General features: G+C 36.0%; 1 protein-coding gene across 2 annotated transcripts in view; it reads right to left on the bottom strand.

Annotated features, from left to right (window-relative positions):
- gpc5c (glypican 5c) overlaps positions 1-24,055 on the bottom strand; it is a 96,791-nt gene that overhangs the window by 13,020 nt on the left and 59,716 nt on the right. For both annotated transcript variants that reach the window (XM_043253209.1, XM_043253218.1), the window contains 2 exons: positions 23,885-24,005; positions 8,816-8,945 (listed from right to left, as the gene is read on the bottom strand). In XM_043253209.1, coding sequence (XP_043109144.1) covers positions 8,816-8,945; positions 23,885-24,005 — 251 coding nt within the window. The remainder of the gene's footprint in view (positions 1-8,815; positions 8,946-23,884; positions 24,006-24,055) is intronic.

Genomic DNA, 24,055 nt, shown 5'->3' with positions numbered 1-24,055 from the left:
TGATTTAGAGACACAGAGCTTGAAAATGATGCATCAATGCACAATTTTTTGGTGTAACATTTAAGCTGACGTGTTTTTTTTTAAAGCACAATAGACAGCGGTCAGCACTTCTGTCAAAAAAAGTGAATTTTCTGACTCAACAGGAGGAAGTCAGGCTACACATCACCACATAACACTAATGACTCTGACTATTCTGCAAAACGCACCAGTGCAACTGCATGCCCACGTCAGCATGTCAGCGTGTTGCACATGAGATATGCCAGACTGTAGCGTCGGATTCTTTAGTTAGCCTGAGTTTGCACATTCTGGTTTGCAGAAAGAGCCTTAACGTGCCACGCAACCAGGGCTAATTTACAATACAGGCATTTTAAATGACTGTATTTGTGCGTTAACAATGTTTGCTTTGTATATGTGTCAGTAATAGATGTGACAGTAGTGTCTGTCATTATTACATTACATATTAAATTAGTGTCCCTAGAGTGGAACGTATGCAGAAATTGTTTTTATAGTAAGTGCCTAATCAAATTAGCATTATTGACATTGTTCTGCTAAAAGCTATTAGCTAATTACAGCTTCACCGTAACATAGCGCTGCTGACAAAAAACAACAATGTACCAAAAAACTGGTATCGTGGAACCTTTTTGTGTTAGGTTTGTCATATTTCTATACTTTTATAGTATGAATGCAGACAAGAATAAGACAGGTGTGTGTGTAATTGAGAGGGCTCGATGGTCATTAAGGGGCTCATTGGTCATTAAGCTCGCTGTGGGATCTCATTCACAGTCTGGGCTAATTAAAGAGCCGTTAAATTGTTCACTTGGGAACATGACTAAGCACTTTCCCAGACAAGGAAAATGATGATTAAATAGAAGTCACAAGTGGACCAGATCCAGTGGCCTTTTAGGCTGATCTGAGACCCTGTCGCTCTTCAAAAAATGATTATGCATTATATAACAATATATTAAAATAATCATTAGCAACCTGGAAACGGAGGATATATATTATCTTTCTTTTTTGTCCTCCTATAAAAACAATAGGCTACAAAAATAGAAAGCCTGGACAACAGCAAATTATGACCCCCTATTTTCAGTCCCTGCATTATACATTTCTGGAGAACAAACTGATCAAGCACAGGATAATGTGATAAACCAGTATGTGGGAAAAATAGTCATATTTACATTACTGGTTTGCAATACTGGTATGTTACATTACTGGTTTGCAATATTTTACCAAATCGTTCACCAAATAGTATTTATATTTATATTTATTTGGTATTTTATTGTGACAGAATGCATAAAAAAAAGAGTTATTGTTAAATCAAACTGCAAATATCTTCACTGCAGTTCTACCCTGGATTAGATGCACACAAGAGATGAGTAGTGTGTGTCCCACAGTTATTAATTAGCAAAACACCAGATACACAAACTAACTAATTGACTATCTATATCCACGTGGACCAGCTAATGGTGATAAATGACCAGCTTCGACCATCTAACTCCCATCAGAAGTTCATTCTATCTGGATTTTTTAGGTAGGAGAAAACAGCCAAGAAAATATATGCATGTAGACCGAACCAGAAAGACACTTTGCACCAAGTTGCAACAGGCTAAATTCCCACTGAACCTTCCTGTTGACTGACAAGATGATAGCAGAAATCATTGGAGACATCAGTGCATGCTTTTCTTCATGCCTTTTGACTGAGCGCCGAGCCCATCAACGGCACAATCACGTAAATAAGGTTGTCATAGAAACTTGGCCTTTATCGCAATTAGTAGGAGTGGGGCGGATCAGAAGCGGTAAGGGAGAGAGTGGCTTAGCCTATCAGTAAGCCGGTGTCAATCACAGCAGCAGACACCAGCTCTGAGCCCAACGCCGCTGCTGGAGGAGGAATCGATAAGACAGACAGCGAGAGACAGCGATACACTGGTGATGTGTGAAGGTGGCGGCTGAAGGTGACCTGAGTTGGGAGGAAGACACACACACAGGTTCCTACATACAAAACCCAAGTACCTAGACAAATACACACACCTGCTGCTTTCTGTGATGGATGAAGCCTGACACTGATGTAGTTCGGTCAGAAACAAAGCCAACTGTCAGATCACAGACTACATAGGAGGCAGAGAGCGTCTGACCATCTGTTTTGACAAAGTAAGCAGTCCATTTAGAAGACATTTAAAATAAAAGTTCTTTGAATTGAATTTAATTCAATTTAGAATAGAGAAACATATCTATGTTTTAATGCATTTAAAGGCATGCAACTAATTAACTAACAAACTTGTTACTGCTGCTTCAAGGTATATTTATTTTATTTTTTATTTATGTTTTTGGGACTTAACATGATTGAAAACACATTACTGTATTACATTTTGCACACATTATGAATAAAAAATAAAATGAAGTAAAATTAAATTAAATTAAACTTTAAACATGAATCATACACGATTTATATTAAATTAAATCTAATTTGTCAGGTTAAATTTAAATTGTGTCCAATTTTCTATTGAATTCAAATGTATTATACAATTGAATAATGTGTCAAGTGTGAGCATGAGGTGAATGAATAAATGTGACCCTGGACCACAAAACCAGTCAAAATGGTCGATTCATAATAATCAATAACCTTCCCGTCGATGTAAGGTTTGGGAGAGAGTGGTTTACATTTGGCCGAGATACCACTATTTGAATATCTATATCACAGTGAAAAAAAAATTACTAAAGTTGTCCAAATGAAGTTCTTTGGAATGCATAAAACTAATCCAAAATTAACTTTTCACATATTTACAGTAGGAAATTTTCTAAATATCTTCACGAAACATGATCTTTACTTAATATCCAAGATTTTAACGATCCTTAAGATTTTTGGCATAAAAGAAAAATCTATCATTTTGACCCATACAATGAGTTGTTGGATACTGCTACAAATATACCCGTGCTAATTATTACTGGATATGTGGTCCAGGGTCACAAATATAAATGCCTAAAAATCTCCCTTTTCCAATCCGCTTCCTATACCATCTCATTTCAGCATCAAAAATCATTCCCTTCTTCCACATCCAGTCTCCGAGTCCTTTTCAGAACCGCTGTTGCCACATTAGCGCCGGTTGCTAAGATACCCCAAAGATTCCGGAATCCCCATGTGCCCTATCCAAGCCCACAGCCATTTAGATGGAGTTCTGCGTTCCCAGCTTCGGTTACCGAGGGAGGAAAATTGGTATTTTGGAGGAGAGAAGAGTACCAGTGCGAGAGAAAGAGAGTAAAAGACAGGAACTCTGTGCTGAAAACATCCCACGATCCATCTTCTGCCATGGTAGCCAAACAGTCAAGCCCATAAACAAAGACAACATGAAGAGTGATCAGCAATAATGAGCTGTTCAAAATTGCCACCGGCCTTCTTTTGGCCCTACAAAGTAATAAAATAGTTGAAAAGCGACCAGACAGGCAGAATGACTTGTGGACTGGGGATAGTGAAGAGAGCAAGGCGCTCTGACTCACTGAATATGTTTGCCATACTGCTTCTGAACTTTGGTCGTCAAGTGGAACAACAACAGAAGAGCTATATAAAGGGCATGCTAGGCTAGTTGCCCCTCTCTGATCATATTATGGAACATTTCTCATCACGTCATGCTTAGTGGTTATCCAATAATTGCTAAACTGGTGGTGTGTCAGTGGCGGTGGACGTTAAGCTTTTGCTGAAGCTCATCCACAAATTCCACTAAAGTTATAAATCAGTGACGGCTCTGAAATCTGGCATCTGTTCCTGCGCAACACAAACAAAACTCCATTAAACAAGAGACGCCTCGCCACTCATGGAATACTAAACACCGGGATTAAGAGGGTAAATAAAGAGCAATGTGTTCTTCTGTCTCTCAATCCGACGGATGCTTGATCTGCTGTGGTTTCACTGAGAATCAATCACAAGACTAGATGCCGCCTGCCATGTTAGCATCACTGTATCCACGCGTTTAACCTGATTTTTCCAAGAAAGACTACAGCATTTCTTTTTCGTTTGAGGTTCAGGTCTGGGGTTAAGCTATCAAATTTACGTTTCAGCCAAGAAATGAATCGGTTTTAAAGTTTTATGATGGTAACAATTAACAATTATTATTATTTTGATACTTATTTTAATTTAAGAAAAATACCAACATTTATATTCATATTAATAAATGGTAATAAATGTTAAAGTTAATATAAATGGTAGCAAATTACTTTAATTATAAATTATAAAATGAATAACCCATTGATATATATGCTAATATTTACGTTAAATAAATGTCCCTATATAAATGTCCCACAATAAGACCTGGAACACAATTTACAGGTCAGTTTGAAGTTCATGCTGACTTTAAAGTGTACTTCCAAGGAGCAGGAAGATGGTATCACTGTAAAAACATGGCAATGCTGATAAATGCAGCAGAACAGCTGTTTGGCCTCGCTATGATACGGGGCATGTGATACCGCCGTGAATATCTGCTTCTTCTAAGCCTGAACATTACAGGACCAAAAAAAAAAAAATAACATGGTGTCTGTGTTTGCATTAGTCAGCCAAATCCAATGATAAAATAGAGCTCAGGGCGTAACCTCTGGACCCTGCTCGTATCAAACAGCGAGACGTGGCTTAATGATCCAAATGTTCGGCTCCTGTTCTGACACCCTCAATGTGGAACACATCTGCGAATGAATTAACAGCGCTGGGGTCAGAGGTTAAAGTGTTTAATCACACTGTGCCTTCGGGGCTAGTGCCACGGCCTTGTCCAACTATTTCTCATCAATTTAAATGCCTCATCGTCATGAGGACGGCACCACAGGGCACAGGCTCAGGAGTCAACCGAGAGGTCATGTCGTGAAATATTGACCCCTGCGAGAAACGAGATTCATGGAACTTGAATGGCGTGAACGTGACAGAATGGGACGTGGTGTCATAAATGGGGGAGGGCAATGTGAGGGTGAAGAGGATGTGACTGCAGTTAAAATGCAGTTGTGTTGATAAACAGCATCTGTGGTCGATCACAGTTTATATGCGACAGTGCAAAAACTGCAGACTCTGAACAACTGTTACGACAGGAATTGAGTCTTATTTTTTAAAGAAAACCAATCTAATATCACAATAGTCAAAAATGTAATTGTATATACATAGTTAAAAGAATAGTTTTAATGCCAAAAATGAAAATTCTGTCATTAATTACTCATCTCCATGCTGTTTCCAAACCCTTGGTATTTTGATATTTTTGACTAAATCAGTTTTTTCTGATCATTTTACATAAGGGCTTCAGAACTATTTATTTGATAAACATTCTCAAACCGTGCTTAGATTTGACCAAAGAATCGAGGCCTGTTCACAACAAGAACAAAAACAATGAATATACAGTTTTAAAATTAATTATAAACTTAAAACAATAGCAGAATCCACATCACAATCATAACAATAATGGCACAATATCATTAAAACTGCTTTCAAAATGATTTGTTTACAGCTGATGCACAATAAAAGCATGGACGCTCATAATTTAAAATAATAAGTTTAAGTTAAAGTAAATAAGTTTTAAAGATATTTTTTATTTTATATAAATAAATTGTGCTTGATATATGATGCTGTTAAGTCACCTAAATACATAATTCATTGCCGCCTCAGAGTCTCCGAATTCTGAAAAGTCAAATCTCTCAAACATCTTCAGCACATCTGCACATCAAGATGTCTCAACATAATCTAACAAAACACCTTCTGCTGGCACACAACACATCCAGAGCACCTATCATAACATCTAACCCTGAGAACTGTGCATCTTCTTCCAGAAGACAGCTGGAGGAAAAACAGAAAGCTTATTTCTTTTGGTCAGCTGGTTCACTCGAGTATTACGACCAGGTGCTCAAACAAAAGACACCTTGAACATAAAGCCCCCCCATGTCGATTTACTTCTGAAGTAAATAAATAAAGAAACACGTGTATGTGCTCTTCTCATGATAGTAGCAGAGAGAGTGTGGTGGGCTCTGGAACATTCTGTTTCTGTTCGCTCCACACGTTTACATATTTACCATTAAGCACCGTGGCAAAACTGGGCATGTGTTTGGCCTGGCATGTGCAACCAGAAACAGGGGGAAAAAGCAAACCATGAGGGAAAAGGAAAGCAAGAGAGAGCAGAAGTTGGCTTTGTCTTGCATAAAAACAGATGCAGTAGCTGCGGTACCAAAAAACATTTCCAAGACAGGAGGTCTAATCCCGTTGACCTCTTCTCTCTCACTCTCTACGCCCTTGAGCGGTTGTTTGTTGCTGCAGTTGTTCTGTTGCGGTAGACACTTTTGCAGTTTCTCTACTTGCTATATTCGCTCTCTAATTGCTCTCTAAGTGTCACATTATACATTTTGTATTAAATATTTTTTTTCCCTGAGGTCCACTTAGTATGTTAGTAACAGTATAATTTTGTTTTTTATTATTTACAACCCTTTCTCTGACACTTGGGGCTCGTTTACACCAAAGATGATAACTATAACAATATCTGCACATTTTTAATAATAATTCTCCAGCCAGTCAGAACCTACCGAGACATTTTAGCAGCACACACACACACCGTGACATTATGAAAATATGTGTATATGTATGTCGACATATGATTTGTGAATCATTTATAGTCGTCATATAGCTTTCAACTTCTGCTGATTGTATTTAGGCTTTAAAAGTTCCAAAGTGTTCATTTTTGAAGACCGTTCTCGCTCCCAACTCATCATGTATTGATGCTTGGTCAGTACCCTTTGGTATCACTTTTTAACACACCAATTTGTCAATGTTTTAAATAAGAAACTTCTGAAATAAATATGCTGCCATCAATATTCCAAGTCTTTCGGTGCAAAACGATTGATCCTGTGCACAAATTCAAAACTTGCTGTGAAAAGGAGCATTACATTAACTTTGGTTGTGAAATGCCAGGCTCTTGTGTGTCTTGTGAAAGTGCAATGCTAAAGTTTAAAAGCAGGAACATTTTCAGAAATTAAATGTTTATTCTTTAGTCTGTCCTTCACATAGCATTGAGTGGCTTCCAAAGACTTTGAATTTAGTGCTTTAAAATATCAATGAAAGTATAAATGTGACCCTGGAGCACAAACTCAGTCATACATAGCACAGGTATGATTGTAGCAATACACTGTATAGGTCAAAATGATTTGTTTTCTTCTGTGCTAAAAACAGAAGTATATTAAGTAGGATATTAAGGATTGTGTTTCATTAAAATATTTTATGAATTTTCTACTGTAAATATATCAACACTTGATTATTAATATGCATCGCTAAGAACTTTATTTGGACAATTTTAAAGACAATTTTCTCAATATTTAGATTTTTTCTAGATTCCATATTTTCAAATAGTTGTCTCAACCGAATATTGTTCTATCAGAACAAACATCACTGTAAAGCTTATTTTCAGCAGTAATCCGAAAAAAATCCATTTCGGTTTCTATCAAGGGAACCAGGTTGATACATACTTCTAGGTTGTCCTACAAAATAATACCATCACTACAGCGCTCTATTATAGACTTCCATGTTCGTGGCAGGTTTAAGGCTGAAAGGTGCTTTTCCTACTGTTTAAATGATAAGAGGACCTGTTAAACATTTCAGATGATTGTTTCTAACTGCCATCTTTAACTTTGAAGGCGCAGACAGTATATTTGAGGTAAAAATCTGATAAGTAAACTGCAATAACAGCTGGTCTTACTGTCTGAGAGATGCGATCAATGCTACAGGCGTCAGAGGTTTTAAAGCAGGGCCTGTGGCCTTTGCAGAAATTCAGAGTGATGGATAACCATCATTCTTCATATCTCGTCTCTTCTCCCAAACACTTTTGCTCTCATTGACCTTGCCTCTTTCCACCCTGGAATGTTTTTCAGCTGGTTATAAAGGGACGCCTTCTCTTCTTCCTGTACCCTGTGTTTTTGATGTGCGGCCCCCTGGAGCGCTAACCGCAGATTAGGGGAAATGGGTGCGGGAGAGCAAGATGGCTGCCGGAGGGCCCAGCGGGGTGATTTTAGTGATGAGTGAAGATTGGGTTTCAAAGTGATTGAGAAATGCTACACAGACGAGATCTACAGTGAACACCGGGGAAAAGACGGGGCGTGGAGCCGTGGGTCATGTGTTACGGCTCTGGGCAGAAAAGAGAGGCCATTTAGTGGCCATTTTAGTGATGATGGAAGGGCAGGTAGCGCCTCAGCACCTGTGTTTAAGACAGTTAGAGGAGGTCATTCAATCTCTGTACCCCTGGGTGGTCTTTGTGGTCATTTCAACACCTGAGTATACAGATGACATGACGTGACGCTTTTTGTGAGGTCTACAAGGTTCCTTCTGGGAATCAATTTGGCCCTAAAATTATTTTCCATGCAAGTAACACTGACATTACTAATCCTAACACATCCTGAATAATACTTGAATAAAAATATCTTGTAGCATTCCCATTCATCGCAAGGGCAGTTGCTGGGCTGGAGTAGGATTCCAAATATACGCTATTTGAAATCTTCCACAGAGAGACAGTTACTGGAGTTAATTACATGTGACTAATCGCCTTTTAAGCCACAGGAAAATGACACCGATTAGCTGATGACACAGACAGCTTCAAACCATTACTAGTGACTATACTGTGATGTTAATGCCAGCAGATCAAAAATATAATGAAAAAATGACAACAAGAATTTGAAATATTGTCAGTGTTAAAATGATTAATCAATAAAATAATGGCATATTTATATGTATTATCATGCTGAATAGAACAGCATCAAACCAGTAGAAACTAGGTGTGCAAGAACTGATGAAATTTGGTGAGATTTTTTATTAACTCACTGGGAGACGCCACAGACTTTCCAGAACCTTCACAACCGTCCTCATCGTCACATTCACCGCTGCTCTCTCCACTTCCTGTCTCATCCCAGGACTCCCTGTGACCCACACCAGGCATGATCTCTTGGATTTCCTAAAAAAAAAAAAAAAAAAAAAAAAATGTATATCAGATCAGTATGTATCCATATAAATTTTACATTTTCATGTTTACATTACACATAGAACAAAATCAGATGGATGTATCAGTTGTCCACTTTATATCAAGTGACCCTAATACTTGTGTACTTACATAGTAAATAGATGTGTAAGTAGTATGTAACTACAGTGTAAGTACACAATGGCACATGGTATCTACAGTTGTAATATTTCTGTAACTACACACATTTAAAAAACGTCCGGTTCTTTTGTGTAAGTACAAATGTGTAACAGGACATATATAACAATGTTTTGTAACAGCATAAATTGGAACACTTTGATTGAGAGAGTGGAGATGGGTAGGTTTAGAGGTGGAAATGGGATCCAGGCAGCAGAAACGGGTATGTTTGGGGATATATAAAGTAGGAGGAGTCGATGCATCACTGTAATACCACTGTACTTGCATGGTAACGTTGTAACCTTCTGGACACCAACCACAATTTATATGTAAAGCCTAACTTACAGGCTGCTGCTGTGTAACATCAGAGTAATTACATGTTAAATCCATAGGAATTGTATTTAATATAAAGTGCTACACTTTTACCAAAAGTGCTGCTAGTCCTGTTACACATTTGTACTTACACATACATTCAGTGAGTTGTTGCATATGTGTAGTAACACAAACATTAGAGCTGTTTACTTACACTCTGGTTACATACTATGTATACCTATAGTTACTATGCAAGTACACAGGCATTAGGCATGCTTAATATAATGTGGGGCCGTTCCTTTTCAACTTTGCCATCACAGGATTTTATTTAATTTTTTTTTATTACAGAGTGCAATTTGACTGAAGTAAATTCAGATTGTTGTTTCACTTCTTAACTCTAAGAGACAGCTAGCATAACCAGAGGGTTAAGCGACAGGTCTGGCCCAGGCATATCTACAAACAGAGGGAGTTTGGCATTTCTAAATCAAGCCTCCAGCACTGGGTTCGGGCCAGAGCTGCTCCATAGGACGGGTGAAACTGGTTTTCTATAGCACAAGCAAAGATATTTTTAACCCCCGCACACAAACTATAGACACATTAGAGCCAAAAACTCAGGATGGTTTTGTTTCCACTTGGAAATAAACAATATTTTACATCATTTGCTCGACTTTTCATTCACATTCTATTAAAAATAAATCACAGTGGCATTTTCACTAGTGGTCCCAGACTTTTGGACCCCACTACAGGCCTGTATCCAGTCAAATCCACTCCACTGCCATATTAATCTTTCCACTGACATTTCACTTGAGAGATTTCTTCACGTTCAGTACAAGATTTTGAGCCTAGCAAGGTAAAGCATTTGATTTTAATCTTTCGCTACCTGCTGAGGACTAAATGTCACAACACACTCCCTATACACAATTCCTTGAAAGTCACTTTGCACAGAAGTGTCCACTGGGGAAATAAATGTCAATGTAAAGGTCAAACTCACATGACCCATTAACCTTTGAGTCAGCACAATCAGGAGCAGGCAGGCTGCACACGCTCACCGTGACCTTTCACCCTCTGCCCAGGGCTTACGAGTCAGCTAGAGACGAGGAGCTATAGATAAATATAGCAGGTTGGCCAGGAGCTAGACAGACAGATAAATATATATAGATGATATTAATGGACAGTAATGACAACGGCTCCATTCACGTGGTTCAAACCTCACAGCTTGGCTTTCTAACTTTGTCCTGACAAAGCACATGGATGCCTTTCAAAAATGGACACGTGCAGATTGACGCAAACACTGAAGATGATTCGTAACCTTGACTGCCGCTCTGGGGAGAGTGTTTCAACACTGCACCAACTCAAACCTTTTCTGTTCCTTATTAATGACCTCATATGGAAGCACTGATTTCATTAATATTTTTAGATCGGACCGTTTTAGGTTTTTCCGATCTGAGATGCCTAATTGAACTGCAAAGCCACAAACACAAAAAACGTTTCCAAAAACGTATGCCAGTGTGTCGTGAAGCTGCATTTTCCATGTATTGTTTGTTGAGTAACCAACTAAAATGACATAAAAAAAAATGTTAATAAAAATTATTTTAATTAAAATTGAAAAAATTAAAAATAAATACAAAAAGAAAATCTCTGTTGAAACAGAAAAAGACATTAAAAAGCAATTACAAAAAACTAAATTTATTACGAAAAAATATCAATAAATGCTGCAATATATCATTAATGGAGTGTTTTTTAAATTGACTTTATTTATTTGTAACAACTTTCTGTTAGCGTTCTGGGATTGTCGTTCTAAATCAAAGTATTGCAATCCAATCATTTGCAAACAGGTCAGGAGCGGTTTTCATCTGGTTTTGCTTCAAAATCTAGATTTCAGTCTAGTACTATAATGTATCAAACTAAATTTACATAAAATGCATCTTACCAAAAACTCCATGAGCCAAACAATATGCACAATTATTAGCAAAACATAGACTGAATAATAAATCTGGATCCCACTTTACATTAGGTGGACTTAACTGCCGTGCTTGTGTACTTAACTACTATGTAGTTAACTGTATTTAAATTAATCATTTTTACAATGCACTTATTGTGTACATGTTTTTACATTGTACTTATATTTAAAAAAAATACCTGTATGTAATTACATCTGTAATACATTTTTGTAAATACATTTATAATTACACTGTTGACCCATCCATTACACCTTAACCCACCCTTAAACCTACCCATACCACCAAACCAGTCGCTAACTTTACCCGTATTCCACCTCAACAGCAGCAAAAGTGTTTTGCAATTCAATATGATTAAATTGTAATTATTTTCGGTGTAAGAACACAGTAGTTAAGGCCACCAAACATAACCTAAATCTTATTTCAATTTCAAATCAACTAACAAAATATTAATAAAGCTTATGCTATGTTCAAGAAAAAAGTAGCTGGCAAATGCAAATAATAACTCCCCATAATCATATTGCATTGTTACTGGGAGCTATTATTTGCATTTACCATCTATTTTATTTCGAGACATTGTTAAAAAAGCCGTGACCCATCATAGAAGCACAGATCTAGAGGTTGAGTGCAGGTAGAGTTTTCTTACAATGTTTCATCTCAAACTCCTGGTCATGATGACAAATGCTTTTCAGCATCCTATTCCTGTCTGCTAATCTATTTTATTGGTAGGTACATAGTACTCCTGCATTGAGAACATGCCCTGCTGCACTATCAATAGACAGAATACACACTGGCTCGGCCCGACACAAACACACACCTACTCACCCCCAGCATAATGAAACATATAATGGAAAACAGGATTTCTTCTGCCTTACGGAAATAAAAGAGCTGGATGTAGTACACAAACACACTCCAACACCGTTTCCCGGCCTACATGATTTTAGTGGAACTGATTATGATTTCACACAATCAAGAAATGTGCAACACGGAATTATACAACACAGTCTTTCCTAGCTGAGTAACGGAATAACGTCCGTTAACCAAAAAGAGAAGAATGAGTGGCTGTTTGCATATGACGCAGAATTCTTATTAGAAAGTTCCCAAACAAAGCTTAAGTTTACTCTTGATATAAACAGGCAAGTGACATTTTGAGCGGGACGCTCTTCATCTGACTGTTCTTCTTTATAGGACTATTAAAGGCGTGGATAACCACCAGAAAAAAAAAAAAAAACACAGCTGTTGTTGAAAAGAAAATGCTGTTTCTCAAACAACAGAGAATTGAAACATGTGCAAAAAAAAATCATATTGAAATCATATAACATTATAATAATGATTGAAGAAATGCAGACATATTTCGAGTAAATATGAAACAACATGCAATGCAAAAAACTATCCACAGATGCAATGACTCAGCTTTATGTACACCTATTCGTTTTTTTTATTTCATTTGTATGTAAAGCAAAATGTTGCCTGTTTTATAGTTTGCTTAATCGAATAAATAAAAAAATATTCAGGTTTACGCAGTCGTAACTATGAGCGCATTAGCAATATGACCACCCACATTTATCCTCCGAACAATAATAATGCCGGCGTTTGCTAATCGTAATGGAGGCCATTTACATACAAACAAAAACAGCCCATATAAAAAGGTCAGAAGTGGACAGAAGTGTTCATCAAAAACGAACAACAGCATTAGAAGTTGAGTTAAAATGCTACAAAAAAGCCTAACACGACATTTCAAACGTTACTCTGATTCCAAATAAGAAACAATCCCAAGCACTTCTACAAAAGAAATGTGCGGAAATAATAACTGATCAGGTTTTCGATTAAACATATTTCTGCGCTTCACGTAGTCCTTCAGGGCCGATAAAAGTCGCCCACAGTTTATAAACAAGTCTCAGAAAACAAATATTGTTGATCAAAGCCCTTACAGACCAATTAACCTTGCAATCATGAAAAGTAGCCCAATGAATAATTGAATTACATATGCGTGTGGTAATGGACTGGCTGGCAGTGTCGTGACTGAGTCAGCAAACCTACAGAGATCTCTACCAATAAGGACAGAGTCTAAAACGTATTAAATAGAGAGGGCTCTGGACCCATTTCCCACTAAAGCTCTCTAATTAGACACACTATAAAGAATTAATTAAAGAATGAAAGACTGCAGTGACCATGGTTACAGTTTGATAACTGGCTGAAAGCCCAGTTACTTCAGCCTCTCTTTCTAATTCTGTAAATGACAATCAAAGCAACACTTTTTTTATTAAACCAGAAATGCCAAGGTCGACACATTATACCGAAATTTGTTTAAACTTTGTTTCACAAACTGAAAGGCGAGTCAAAATAACTGTTTACGCCAATCAACAGCATATGAGATTAACCTTCCGAACCTGGAATATTCAAAATAGAGAGCTTACTGTATAGAGAACATTCAGACCTTGGATAACAGTTTATATAAAGTTAATTGAAATTAACTTCTTAGATATTACAGATGAAACAAGCATATTTAAGTGTGGCCGCCAGGGCTGTGCAAAGGTGGAAATCACACGGGACACGTAACTCACACTTTACATACTCCATAAGACAGACAGTGTAGAGGGAGTTCAATATGCAGCTAAAATCATCGCTTGTGTGTGTGTCCCTCTCTTCCTGTTCGCAAACAATCACGGCCAAAATTCACGTCCTGAGAGAGCAACAATCACAGCAAGCCCAGACATCTGCTCGAACATGTTTCCAAAGTGAGATCGGACAGCTTCCAGGTTAAATATTGCAATGGGGAACGTTCCTGCAAGGGTCACTACAGAGACAAGTTCATTTGAACATCTATAACGATATATATATTTTTTTTACATTGCAAAAAAATAACATTTTTGCACTATGTTGCCCAATGAAAATATTTGAACAACCCTTGCTCACGTGAAAAATAACACAACGCCATATTCAAAATATACAGTTAACTATATTTAGAAATTTGAGGAAGGTATGACTTTTCTAAGAGAAAGATAGCAAAAAGCAGTAAAACATTTCTACAATTTAAAAAAAACTGTTCTCTATTTGAAAATATTTTAAAATGCAATTCATGATAAAGCTGAGCTTTTGTGCCAGCTTGCATATTTATTTATTGGAAACCAATTCAATGATAAATATAGTAATCTAATAATATAATAAGTTCAAAACAATAACGATTATTTATTTTGCTGTCAGTAATAATTAAAAAATATAAAAAAGATATTTTACTAAAATAAAAATACGTTTAAAATAAGTTTTATTTAGTCCAAAATGAGAAAAAAAAATATATATATATATATATATATATATATATATATATATATATATATATATATATATATATATATATATATATTAAATATTTTATTTATTGATCACTCTGCAAGGAAACACCTGATTGGATAAAAATAGCTATAAATTAAGTGTAAATTCAGCTTGCCATTTCCTGATACTCTTTTCTCCTACTCATTTGTCACCATATATAAAAATGGGGAAAAAACAAGCAAACAAACCACCAAACTAGCAAAAAACAACTTGAGTAAGTTCTGTTTGGTAGTCACTTTGACAGTGGACAGAAAATATCGTTTGACAGATTGAAAGAATCACGAACGTTTAAAAAAAACTACATGAAGTCCAATCTGACCGTTTTTACTTTCCAAAACTGATTTTAATCGGATTTCAAACCGCATACAGATGTGGTTTGGATCAGAGTCGTAAACATCAGATTTCATGTGCATATTGGTTTTTCATTTTGACTACAAAACAAACCAGGCTTGAGTCAGTAAATGTAAAAAAAAAAAAATCCACAATTTACTGCCTGTCTGAACAAAGCCGGTGTAAAAAGTTATTTGTCCAGTTTTTAAATGACTATGTCATAGTCCATGCGCTAAAATAAGTCGTATACAGGATCACAGACATTCACAGACGCACAGGGACAGAAATAACGTCTCTCTCCACACCCTGAAATCATCCAAAGACAAATCAGCTATTTAGTCTGTCAGTTTTTAATGCACCAACTCCCAAAAATATACAATAAACTTAAAAGACCTCAGACACTCAAACACACACAGGTCCAGCAGAACGTAGGAGATTAAATTCATTCCCATGTGCTTTCAACTTTCTATTTACTGTAAAGCCTTGTTTCCAGAGTGACCGTTCCTCTGGTAAGAGCAGGTCGAGGTGTGTGTGTGTGTGTGTGTGTGTGTGTGTGTGTGTTAGTGGCTAATAGCTCATGCTGCTTTGTTGAACAAACCCCAGCAGGGCTCAAGAAAACACATTCCAGGAGTTAATGACCAAAATGAGGGTAAAATATTGCATATTTACCACACACTGGCATCCAGAGAGAGAGGGAGTGAAAAAGGAAGAGAGACAGACAGAAGGAGCGAGAGAGAAAGCGATCAGGTTTATAAATCTGTGTGAGAGCAGGACAATAGCTCACTAGAGAGCTGACAAACACGCAAGAAGACATTCTTAAGACATTAAAGGGCAACAGAGCAGCAGTGTGTGTGTTTGTGTGTGTGTGTGTGTGTGTGTGTGTGTGTGAGGCAAAGCTTTCTTTCTCACGACTCCCTGAAGAGGGTTTCTGCTGCTTAGGTTGAGCTCTGCGCACTCAAGACACACACACACACACACTCACACACACACACACAGACAGTGTGTGTAGATGACAGTCCAACCCTCACACAGCCAGACTCCATCACCTCATGAGGACCAGAACAAAAAACTGCTGACAGAAATATGGAAAGAGAGAGACAGACAGATAGCCAGAGAAATGCGACAGAGCGAAGCAGAAAAGAGAGAAAAAGAAACTGTTAAAAAAAAATGTATACTTTTATTAAACAATGCATTAAATTGTTTAAAAGCGACAAAAATTATAATGTTACAAAGTAGGTCTATTTCAAAGCCTTTGAACTTTCTATCCATCAAAGAATGTAGAGCAGCACAATCGCTTCCAACATGTTCAATGGGCAGCAAATCAGCATATTATTATGATTTTTGAAGGGTCATGTGACACTTGACTGGAGTAACGATGCTGAAAACTCAGCTCTGTCATTATAGGAATAAATGACATTTTAAAATATATTCAAACCGGATCCAGTTATTTGAAATGGTAATAATATTTCACAATATTGTTGTTTTTACAGTAGGCTGTTTTTGTAAATACCGTCTAGACATAAGACACTTTTTTTAAAAATATAAAAAAAAAAATCATAATCAAACCCCAAAATGAAAGTGTGGAAGAAAAATGTGCTAAACTGTATTATCTATACACTAATAAATAAAACAAAAGTGTACCTTTTGAAAGTTATTGCCCCAGTGACAGCTTTTGTACCTTTATTTCTGAGAATATGTATACTATTTCAGTATTTATATACATTTATATACTATTATACTTTTTATTGCAATTTTTATCTTTTTAATTTTAAACAAAAAAATTATATTTTACTTGGATTTTTTGTCATTTTGTTGTGTGGTTTTACCATTTTTAATTTTAGTTAGTATTTTTAGTTAATATTTTTCTGGGTTTGGTGTTTCATTTTAGTGCTTCAACTTTCAACATTTCAAATTTTCTGGTTTCATGCGAAAAAATGTTTTTAAAAGTTTTTATTTCTGTGCTTTCTGCGAATATTTATAACGTATATACAAAATACACACGCATACAGTATATATTTCAAAAACATTTATTTATATTCATATAACTAAAATGATATATAAACATATTTCATATATAAACTTAACATATTTTTAGAAAATATCCATGCATGTGCGTGTATTCATGTACGCTGTGTAAACTAAAACTTTTATTCTGGATGTGATTAATCGCGATTAATTGTTTGACAGCGCTAAAAAACTTTTTATTTTAATTCAGCTTAAATTTAATCGACACCTACTTTACAGTAATAGTTTTTTTTTTGTTTGTTTTAGTTTTAGTTAACAATAACAAACCTGTAGCGAAACAGTTGAAGTGTGAAAGAAAGAAAGAGAGAAAGAAAGGCAGGAGAAGTGACAAACAGGAGTGTGCACATCATTATGAAGGCCCCAGAATGCCCTCTCCTTCTTTCGGCCGCATTCTTTCGCTCTGAGCTTCACGTCTCCAGGACGAACAGAGCTCTGCGTCTGGCGTGGCACAGCGCTCGTGTCAGTGACCTCCTCTCCTGAAGGAAAAGGGATTTTACAGACATCAGAGCGCCTGGTAAACGTGCTCATATTTTCCATGGACGTGCCGCTCGGATCGAGCCGGTAAGGTGTCGTGGTTTCACATGTAGCACTGAAAAAACGTCCGGCGGTCAGGCAAAAGAACACGATAAATCACTGCCAGGAGTGAGAACGGAGCTGAACTGATCAGATAAGAATAACAAGACAAAAATGAGACCAGAAAAAGGTAAGCGCAGAGGAGACGGGATTAGATAATACCGAAAATAAAGATAATACCGAAGGAGACTAGAGGAGAGGAAGTGAAGTCATCCGTCTTGTTGTGGAAGCAGAGGATTCGGTTCACATGTTTGTGTGATTCAAGATTTGTCAAACTGTCCAGAACATCAGAACGCGACTTTACAAAACAGAGAGAGATCAGACGTCCATCTAAACGCTTTTTGTTCTTTTTACATCCACACAGACATCACACGAAGCAATAATCCGAGAGAGGTGACATACGTCGCTATTTTACTCATTTGTAAGGAAAAAGCATCCGCTAAACGATTAAACGTGAACGCATAATACGACTCATCTGATCAGACTTTTCGTAAAACAGCCGAGAAACCAAGTTTGACCGAATAAACGTCTATGAATTCAATGATCGTGAGACGCGAGAGACAAAAAAAAGTCCATCCTCCATAGATTAAATGAATAAATGAATACGTTTCTGTTTATTTAGCGGCAGCTTTTATCTAAAGTGACTTGCAAATGAGTCGACAGCGCAGGCTAGAACTGAGTGTAAAACATGCATTAGTTATTTAAGTGCTCACAGCTTCCAAACGCTCACAAAACAATAAGCCGCGAGAGGCCATGCGCGCTAGGTTTATTACAGTTGAAGAGAGCTCTTATGACACATCACGGAAAAAAAAAATACCGTAGAAATTAAAGCAGCTTGATTTGTTTGAAACATTTTCAAGCACACTACCTAATATAATCATTTGTGTGTTCGGACGATTCGTTTTCTTACCACATTTGCATTGTGGCATAATTGGGACTAATTAAGATTAATGCTTAAACACTTTCAAATCAAAACCGCTAACTGTACAAGAACAACAACATCAATTTAAGAAATATTCTGTCTTGCATAGCTGTACGCTCTCATACAAGTATTGGTACTTTTTTAATTTTTCATTATTTGAATAAAAATAATGGATATCGCTATGAAAACAAACTGTGTTAGCATACAGTCTAGCAAATGTCTCCTTTTGTAAAAGTAAAAATGCTAAAAGTCACATATAAATATTTAAAATGATGGCTACTAAGCATATTAAATAGTGCTAGCCATTTTATTATCTAAAAAAAAAATATTAAATTAATTTATTTTAATAAAGTTATATATTTTTACTGGACAAGAAGACATATTTTTATTTTAATAATATTATAAGTTATTTCAGCTAGTACTTTATTAATATTAGCAAACAGAACAAAGACAAATACTACATCTAACTCAATTTGTTAGTCACCATTTATTTGTAAATGCTTGTAAAATTGACTCGTAAATTATAAGCCGCATATACGCACATAATTTGGTGTAGGATTTACTACTCTGCGTGTTGATATGAATTCAGGTTATGTGTAGCGATGTATCAATCATCTTCGCGTCGTTGTTGATATTCTGCCCAAAGTGAAGTCAGATGTGTTCAGATACGTGACGGGCAGCAGACAGACAGTCAGTGTTTGGTGAACTCTTTACAGAGCTGTAGATCTCTCTACCCACTTCAAACAGCGTGTTCTGTTCTCCCTGAGGCCTCAGACAAGAGACGGGCCTTTGATACCCAATCCCACGGTCACATACACCTGATACCCTGCTAGTAGAAGAGGGAATGTTGAGGAAAAAAAAAAAATAGAGGTCAAGTAATACACCAGCGTTATTGACACAGTTGACCCCAATCAGAGAAATGACTCAAACGATATGGATAAATAGCATTAGCGTGTTCTTTTATTCACCTCGTGGTATTACAAACCAGCGTGACGATATTTCATTAAATGCAATTAGCAAAAAGCGCCATAAACGCAGTCGATACGACTCTATTTCAGGTGAAGACATTTAAAGACAGACCAAAATTTAAGTGGATATTCACAAAAAGCTTTCGCTCCTCCAAAGTGCCTACTTTTCATGTTTACAATTTGAATATGTGCATGGTAAAATGTTTAATAAAGGCCGTTCCTAACACAAAGATGTTCACGGACCACTTTTATGGCGGTTTTATGAGTACTTTACGGTCCCTGGTCGCCACTTACGTTCATTGTTTGGAAAGGAGCAGCTTGCTAAATTATTCCTTTCATGTTCCACGGCAGAAACGAATAAGTCATACAGGTTTGGAACAGCATGAGAGTGAAACACTTACGACAGTATTTTCAGATTATTTTCATATTTGGATGGAGCCGTTAATTTAACTGATGTTGTAGCTCTAAAGCTCAATCCGCCCCAAACGTGCGTTCAGTTCAAACAGGGCAGCCAGTGCATTTAATACGTTTCCTGTACCGCAGTAAACAGACTTCCTGTGCAGCAGGTGTCTCAGGACAGTAGTGGCGCAGGTCAACATGAGCCCAGTCTGATACTCTAAAAGCGAAAAGCACATTTACACTCATGAGTGTGATGACATGCTGTATGAGTGCTGTAAAACACACAAACACACACCCCGAGCACAGAGATGCTATTGTGTCTCCACACCCAAAAGCAGCTGTGCCGCTGGCCTGTCCTCCAGATTCCTTTCGGGGATATTTACGGGGAATTAGACGGTTTTTTTTGAGCTTTAACGGGAGGGGTGGGCCACCGGTGACCTGAACTACAGGCTGGGTTGTTTCATGTGTAGTTTGACATCCACAGAGGGAACCTAGCATTTAGGGTATATATATATATATATATATATATATATATATATATATATATATATATATATATATATATATATAGTATATATCAGTATAGAATCAGTATTTTCTTATTTTAAAAGTAAAATATTCATAAAAACAAGAACAAAAAAATTAATTAAACTTAATTAAAACAATTAAACTTAAATTAAAGATAATTTTTTATTATGTATTTGTAATTAAAAAATAAATAACTATAAAATCACAAACCTTACTAAAATGTGTTATATTAGATGTGTTAGTTTTGAACAAGGAAAAAAAAAGATATCTATGGAACTCTCAATAGTTTATGTCTTCTTGCCTTTCAAATTTATTTTAGGTTTAGATACTTAAAATAAAATATTAGACAGATACTTAATAGATAAAACATATTTAGGAAATACTTTGAGGAAAACATACTGATTTATATATGCACATTAAGACCAGTTTTAATATTGTTTGTAGATTAGGAAACACTATCAGAACTGAACCAGAATCATTTGCGACATTTTATTGCTTTAGCGAATATGCAGGATTTCAGAAGCATTTTAATACATAAACCTGCAGTCTGCTGTAACTGAAACAATCTGAATTGCTAGTTCTCCAGACGGCCATTTCCTGCATTTGGGCAATAAATCGCAAAGTTACAAACAACAAGTGCGGCCAGGAATGAGCTTAAAGTGTGGGCTAAGGTGGAGACCGGCCCAAATGAGATGAATCTGGATTGAAGGACTCCAGACATTCTGCAATGTTCACAAACAAATTAGTGTGGGTGGATCCCAACTCCTCAGCAGCTATCCTAAAATATAATGAATATATATATATATATATATATATATATATATATATATATATAAATGAGAGCAACATCAGGCCAAAGTCAGGGATGGTCAAAGTGGTTACAAATGCTTAGGTCGAACCAGAATTCAGTTCAATGCACTGTGATTATTAGTGTCTACTGTTAACTATACTGTTAACTACACAACTATCATTCTATTATGATTGTAACACAAGTAATATGGCATTAACAATGGTTTCAAACAATACCAACAGTACAAAAAGAGCAAAAAAATTAAGTGTGAAGGATAGAACAAAAGAAATAATAACTCCAAAAGAAAGGTACAGAAAAAAGTGTGATAGAAAGATGTGAAGAGCAAAAGAGAAGGCAAAGTAGACAGAGAAAGAAAGAAAAAAGCTAAAACAAAAGTAAAAGAAAGAAAGAAAGAAAGAAAGAAAGAAAGAAAGAAAGAAAGAAAGAAAGAAAGAAAGAAAGAAAGAAAGAAAGAAAGAAAGAAAGAAAGAAAGAAAGAAAGAAAGAAAGAAAGGAAGGTCATGTGGCAGAGTTGGGCAGGCTGTTGCCTCACAGAGCCTCAGGGGATTGTTGGAAAAATCATCTTTTATTCTGCAAGTCTTTCAGTGTCCAGTCTGCTATTAGCATGACAAAAGCAGCACTTTGCCATCCAAAACGCACTGTTTTCTGAACCTCTGCTCCTTTCAACTCTCTCGTTCTCTCTGTGTCACTCTCTCAGGTTCTTTACGCACATATTTCCCCATTCAAACCTCCAAAGCACACAGGATCAATATTTCCATTCTCTTTCTCAGCTCTAAGACTGTGGCTCAGCAGATTCCTCTGGTGGTTTTTACTATTCATAATCGGAATAGGAAATCAAATATTTCTGTTATTTTAAATTATTTTACCATCTGGGAAAAGGAAATTCATAACTTCAGAAATTCAAAGGACTGGGGTGAATATGAGAGACAACATAATTTTATGTTTTTCTCTTATCAGTAATGTTCCATAAATGATTTAATTTCTCTGTTAGAAATAAGTGCTCTGATGGCTATCAGATATTACAAATACCAGTAATGGAAAGAAAAAAGTCAAAGCCATAACAGAGAATTTGACATTTTTAATAAAATAATTCCATGTTTTGTTCTACATGATATTTTTATATGCATATTTCCTATGCGTGAAAACTATAGCAATAATAATAATAATAATAATAATAGTATTTTGTCCTCTCAAAAAAATAAATAAAAATTAAATGACGTTAAATGGTGTGTGTGTGTGTGTGTGTGTGTGTGTGTGTATGTATATATATATATATATATATATATATATATATATATATATATATATATATATATATATATATATATATATATATATATATATATATATCTTTACTTCCTATCCCAATCAGCTTTACTTCCACATGAGACACTCTCTTTGTACTGGATGACTTTAATTAGGTGGAAGTTTCGTCTGTTAGTTAATTTCGAGGAACATCAGAATCACTTTGATGAGCCGTTTAATTCACATCTGAAAAAGAACCATCTGCCCTTGTTTTCTGCCACTCCATTAATGCATGACTGCTCCAGCGGCTCTATCAGAATGAGAACAGAGCATCGCAAACAACTACAGGAAAAAGTTTCTAAAGACACCAGCACATTTATTCAACTGGCTGTTGTGAGTAACACTGTAACAAATTGGATTTATTTCATCATACAAGCTCAGTGCACGCAAAAGCAAGAAAAGTAATCACATGCAATGCACAAAAAGTGCTCTGATTTATAAGAACTTTAGATTTTACAAATACCAGTTGTACTTGAACAGCAGTTGAATTTTAGTAAAATAACACCATTTTCTATTCTGTGTGACATTTACTATATATCTATTTCTTATTCAATTATGTATTACTATTATTATTATTATTTAGTGCTGGACAGTGATTAATCATGATTAATGTTCTTAGCTTTAATAACATCACCGTCATCTAACTGACTTATAAATAGGTATAAAAAAAGGATTATGTGAACATAATCTCCCAAATCAGAGTTTACTATGTTTGAATCTTTGAAATCACAGATGGTGAACACTTTAGTGTAGGGACCAAATATCACTATCACTGGTTGCCTTGTAGCATACCTATTACATTGACTGTTTATTAGTAAATATTAGCACATATTCTGCATGACCATATTCTCCACCCTAATGCTGCCCAATAACTAAACTTAACAACTACTTTACTAACTATTAGCAAATTAGTAGTTTAATGAGGCAAAGGTCATAGTAATTGGTTTGTTAATGGTAAGAACCGAATGTGTGATCTAACATATTTATGAATTGCTCGATTAGAAATCCATCAAGCAATTAGCAGTAAATATTTGTCTTTTTAAAGTGATACCCAAAAATGATATCCATTTGTTTATCCTAATGTCATTCCAAATCAGTGTTGTTTTAGTATGGTTGAAATAATATTGTAATTTTGGATATAGATAGATAGATAGATAGATATATAGATAGATAGATAGATAGATAGATAGATAGATAGATAGATAGATAGATAGATAGATAGATAGATAGATAGATAGATAGAACTATCCCTTTAAGATGCAGATGTAGTGTCAACAAAACATGACATTCCTTACCATGTTGAAGAGTTCAAGTTTGTTTTTGACATCCATAAGCACAGGGTCAGCACCTCTGACCCTTACTTCTGGATTCTGTCTTTGAGCCCGAACTCCATTACCAACCACTCTTGCAGTATAACTGAGAGAAAGAGAGAGAAATGCAAAAAAAAAATTAAGAGACCAGCTGTC

The sequence above is a fragment of the Puntigrus tetrazona genome, chromosome 2, assembly GCF_018831695.1.
Source record: "Puntigrus tetrazona isolate hp1 chromosome 2, ASM1883169v1, whole genome shotgun sequence".
In the NCBI taxonomy this organism is placed as follows: Eukaryota; Metazoa; Chordata; class Actinopteri; order Cypriniformes; family Cyprinidae; genus Puntigrus; species Puntigrus tetrazona.
The sequence above is the reverse complement of the archived record's forward strand: the minus strand, read 5'-3'. Positions and strand labels throughout refer to the sequence as shown.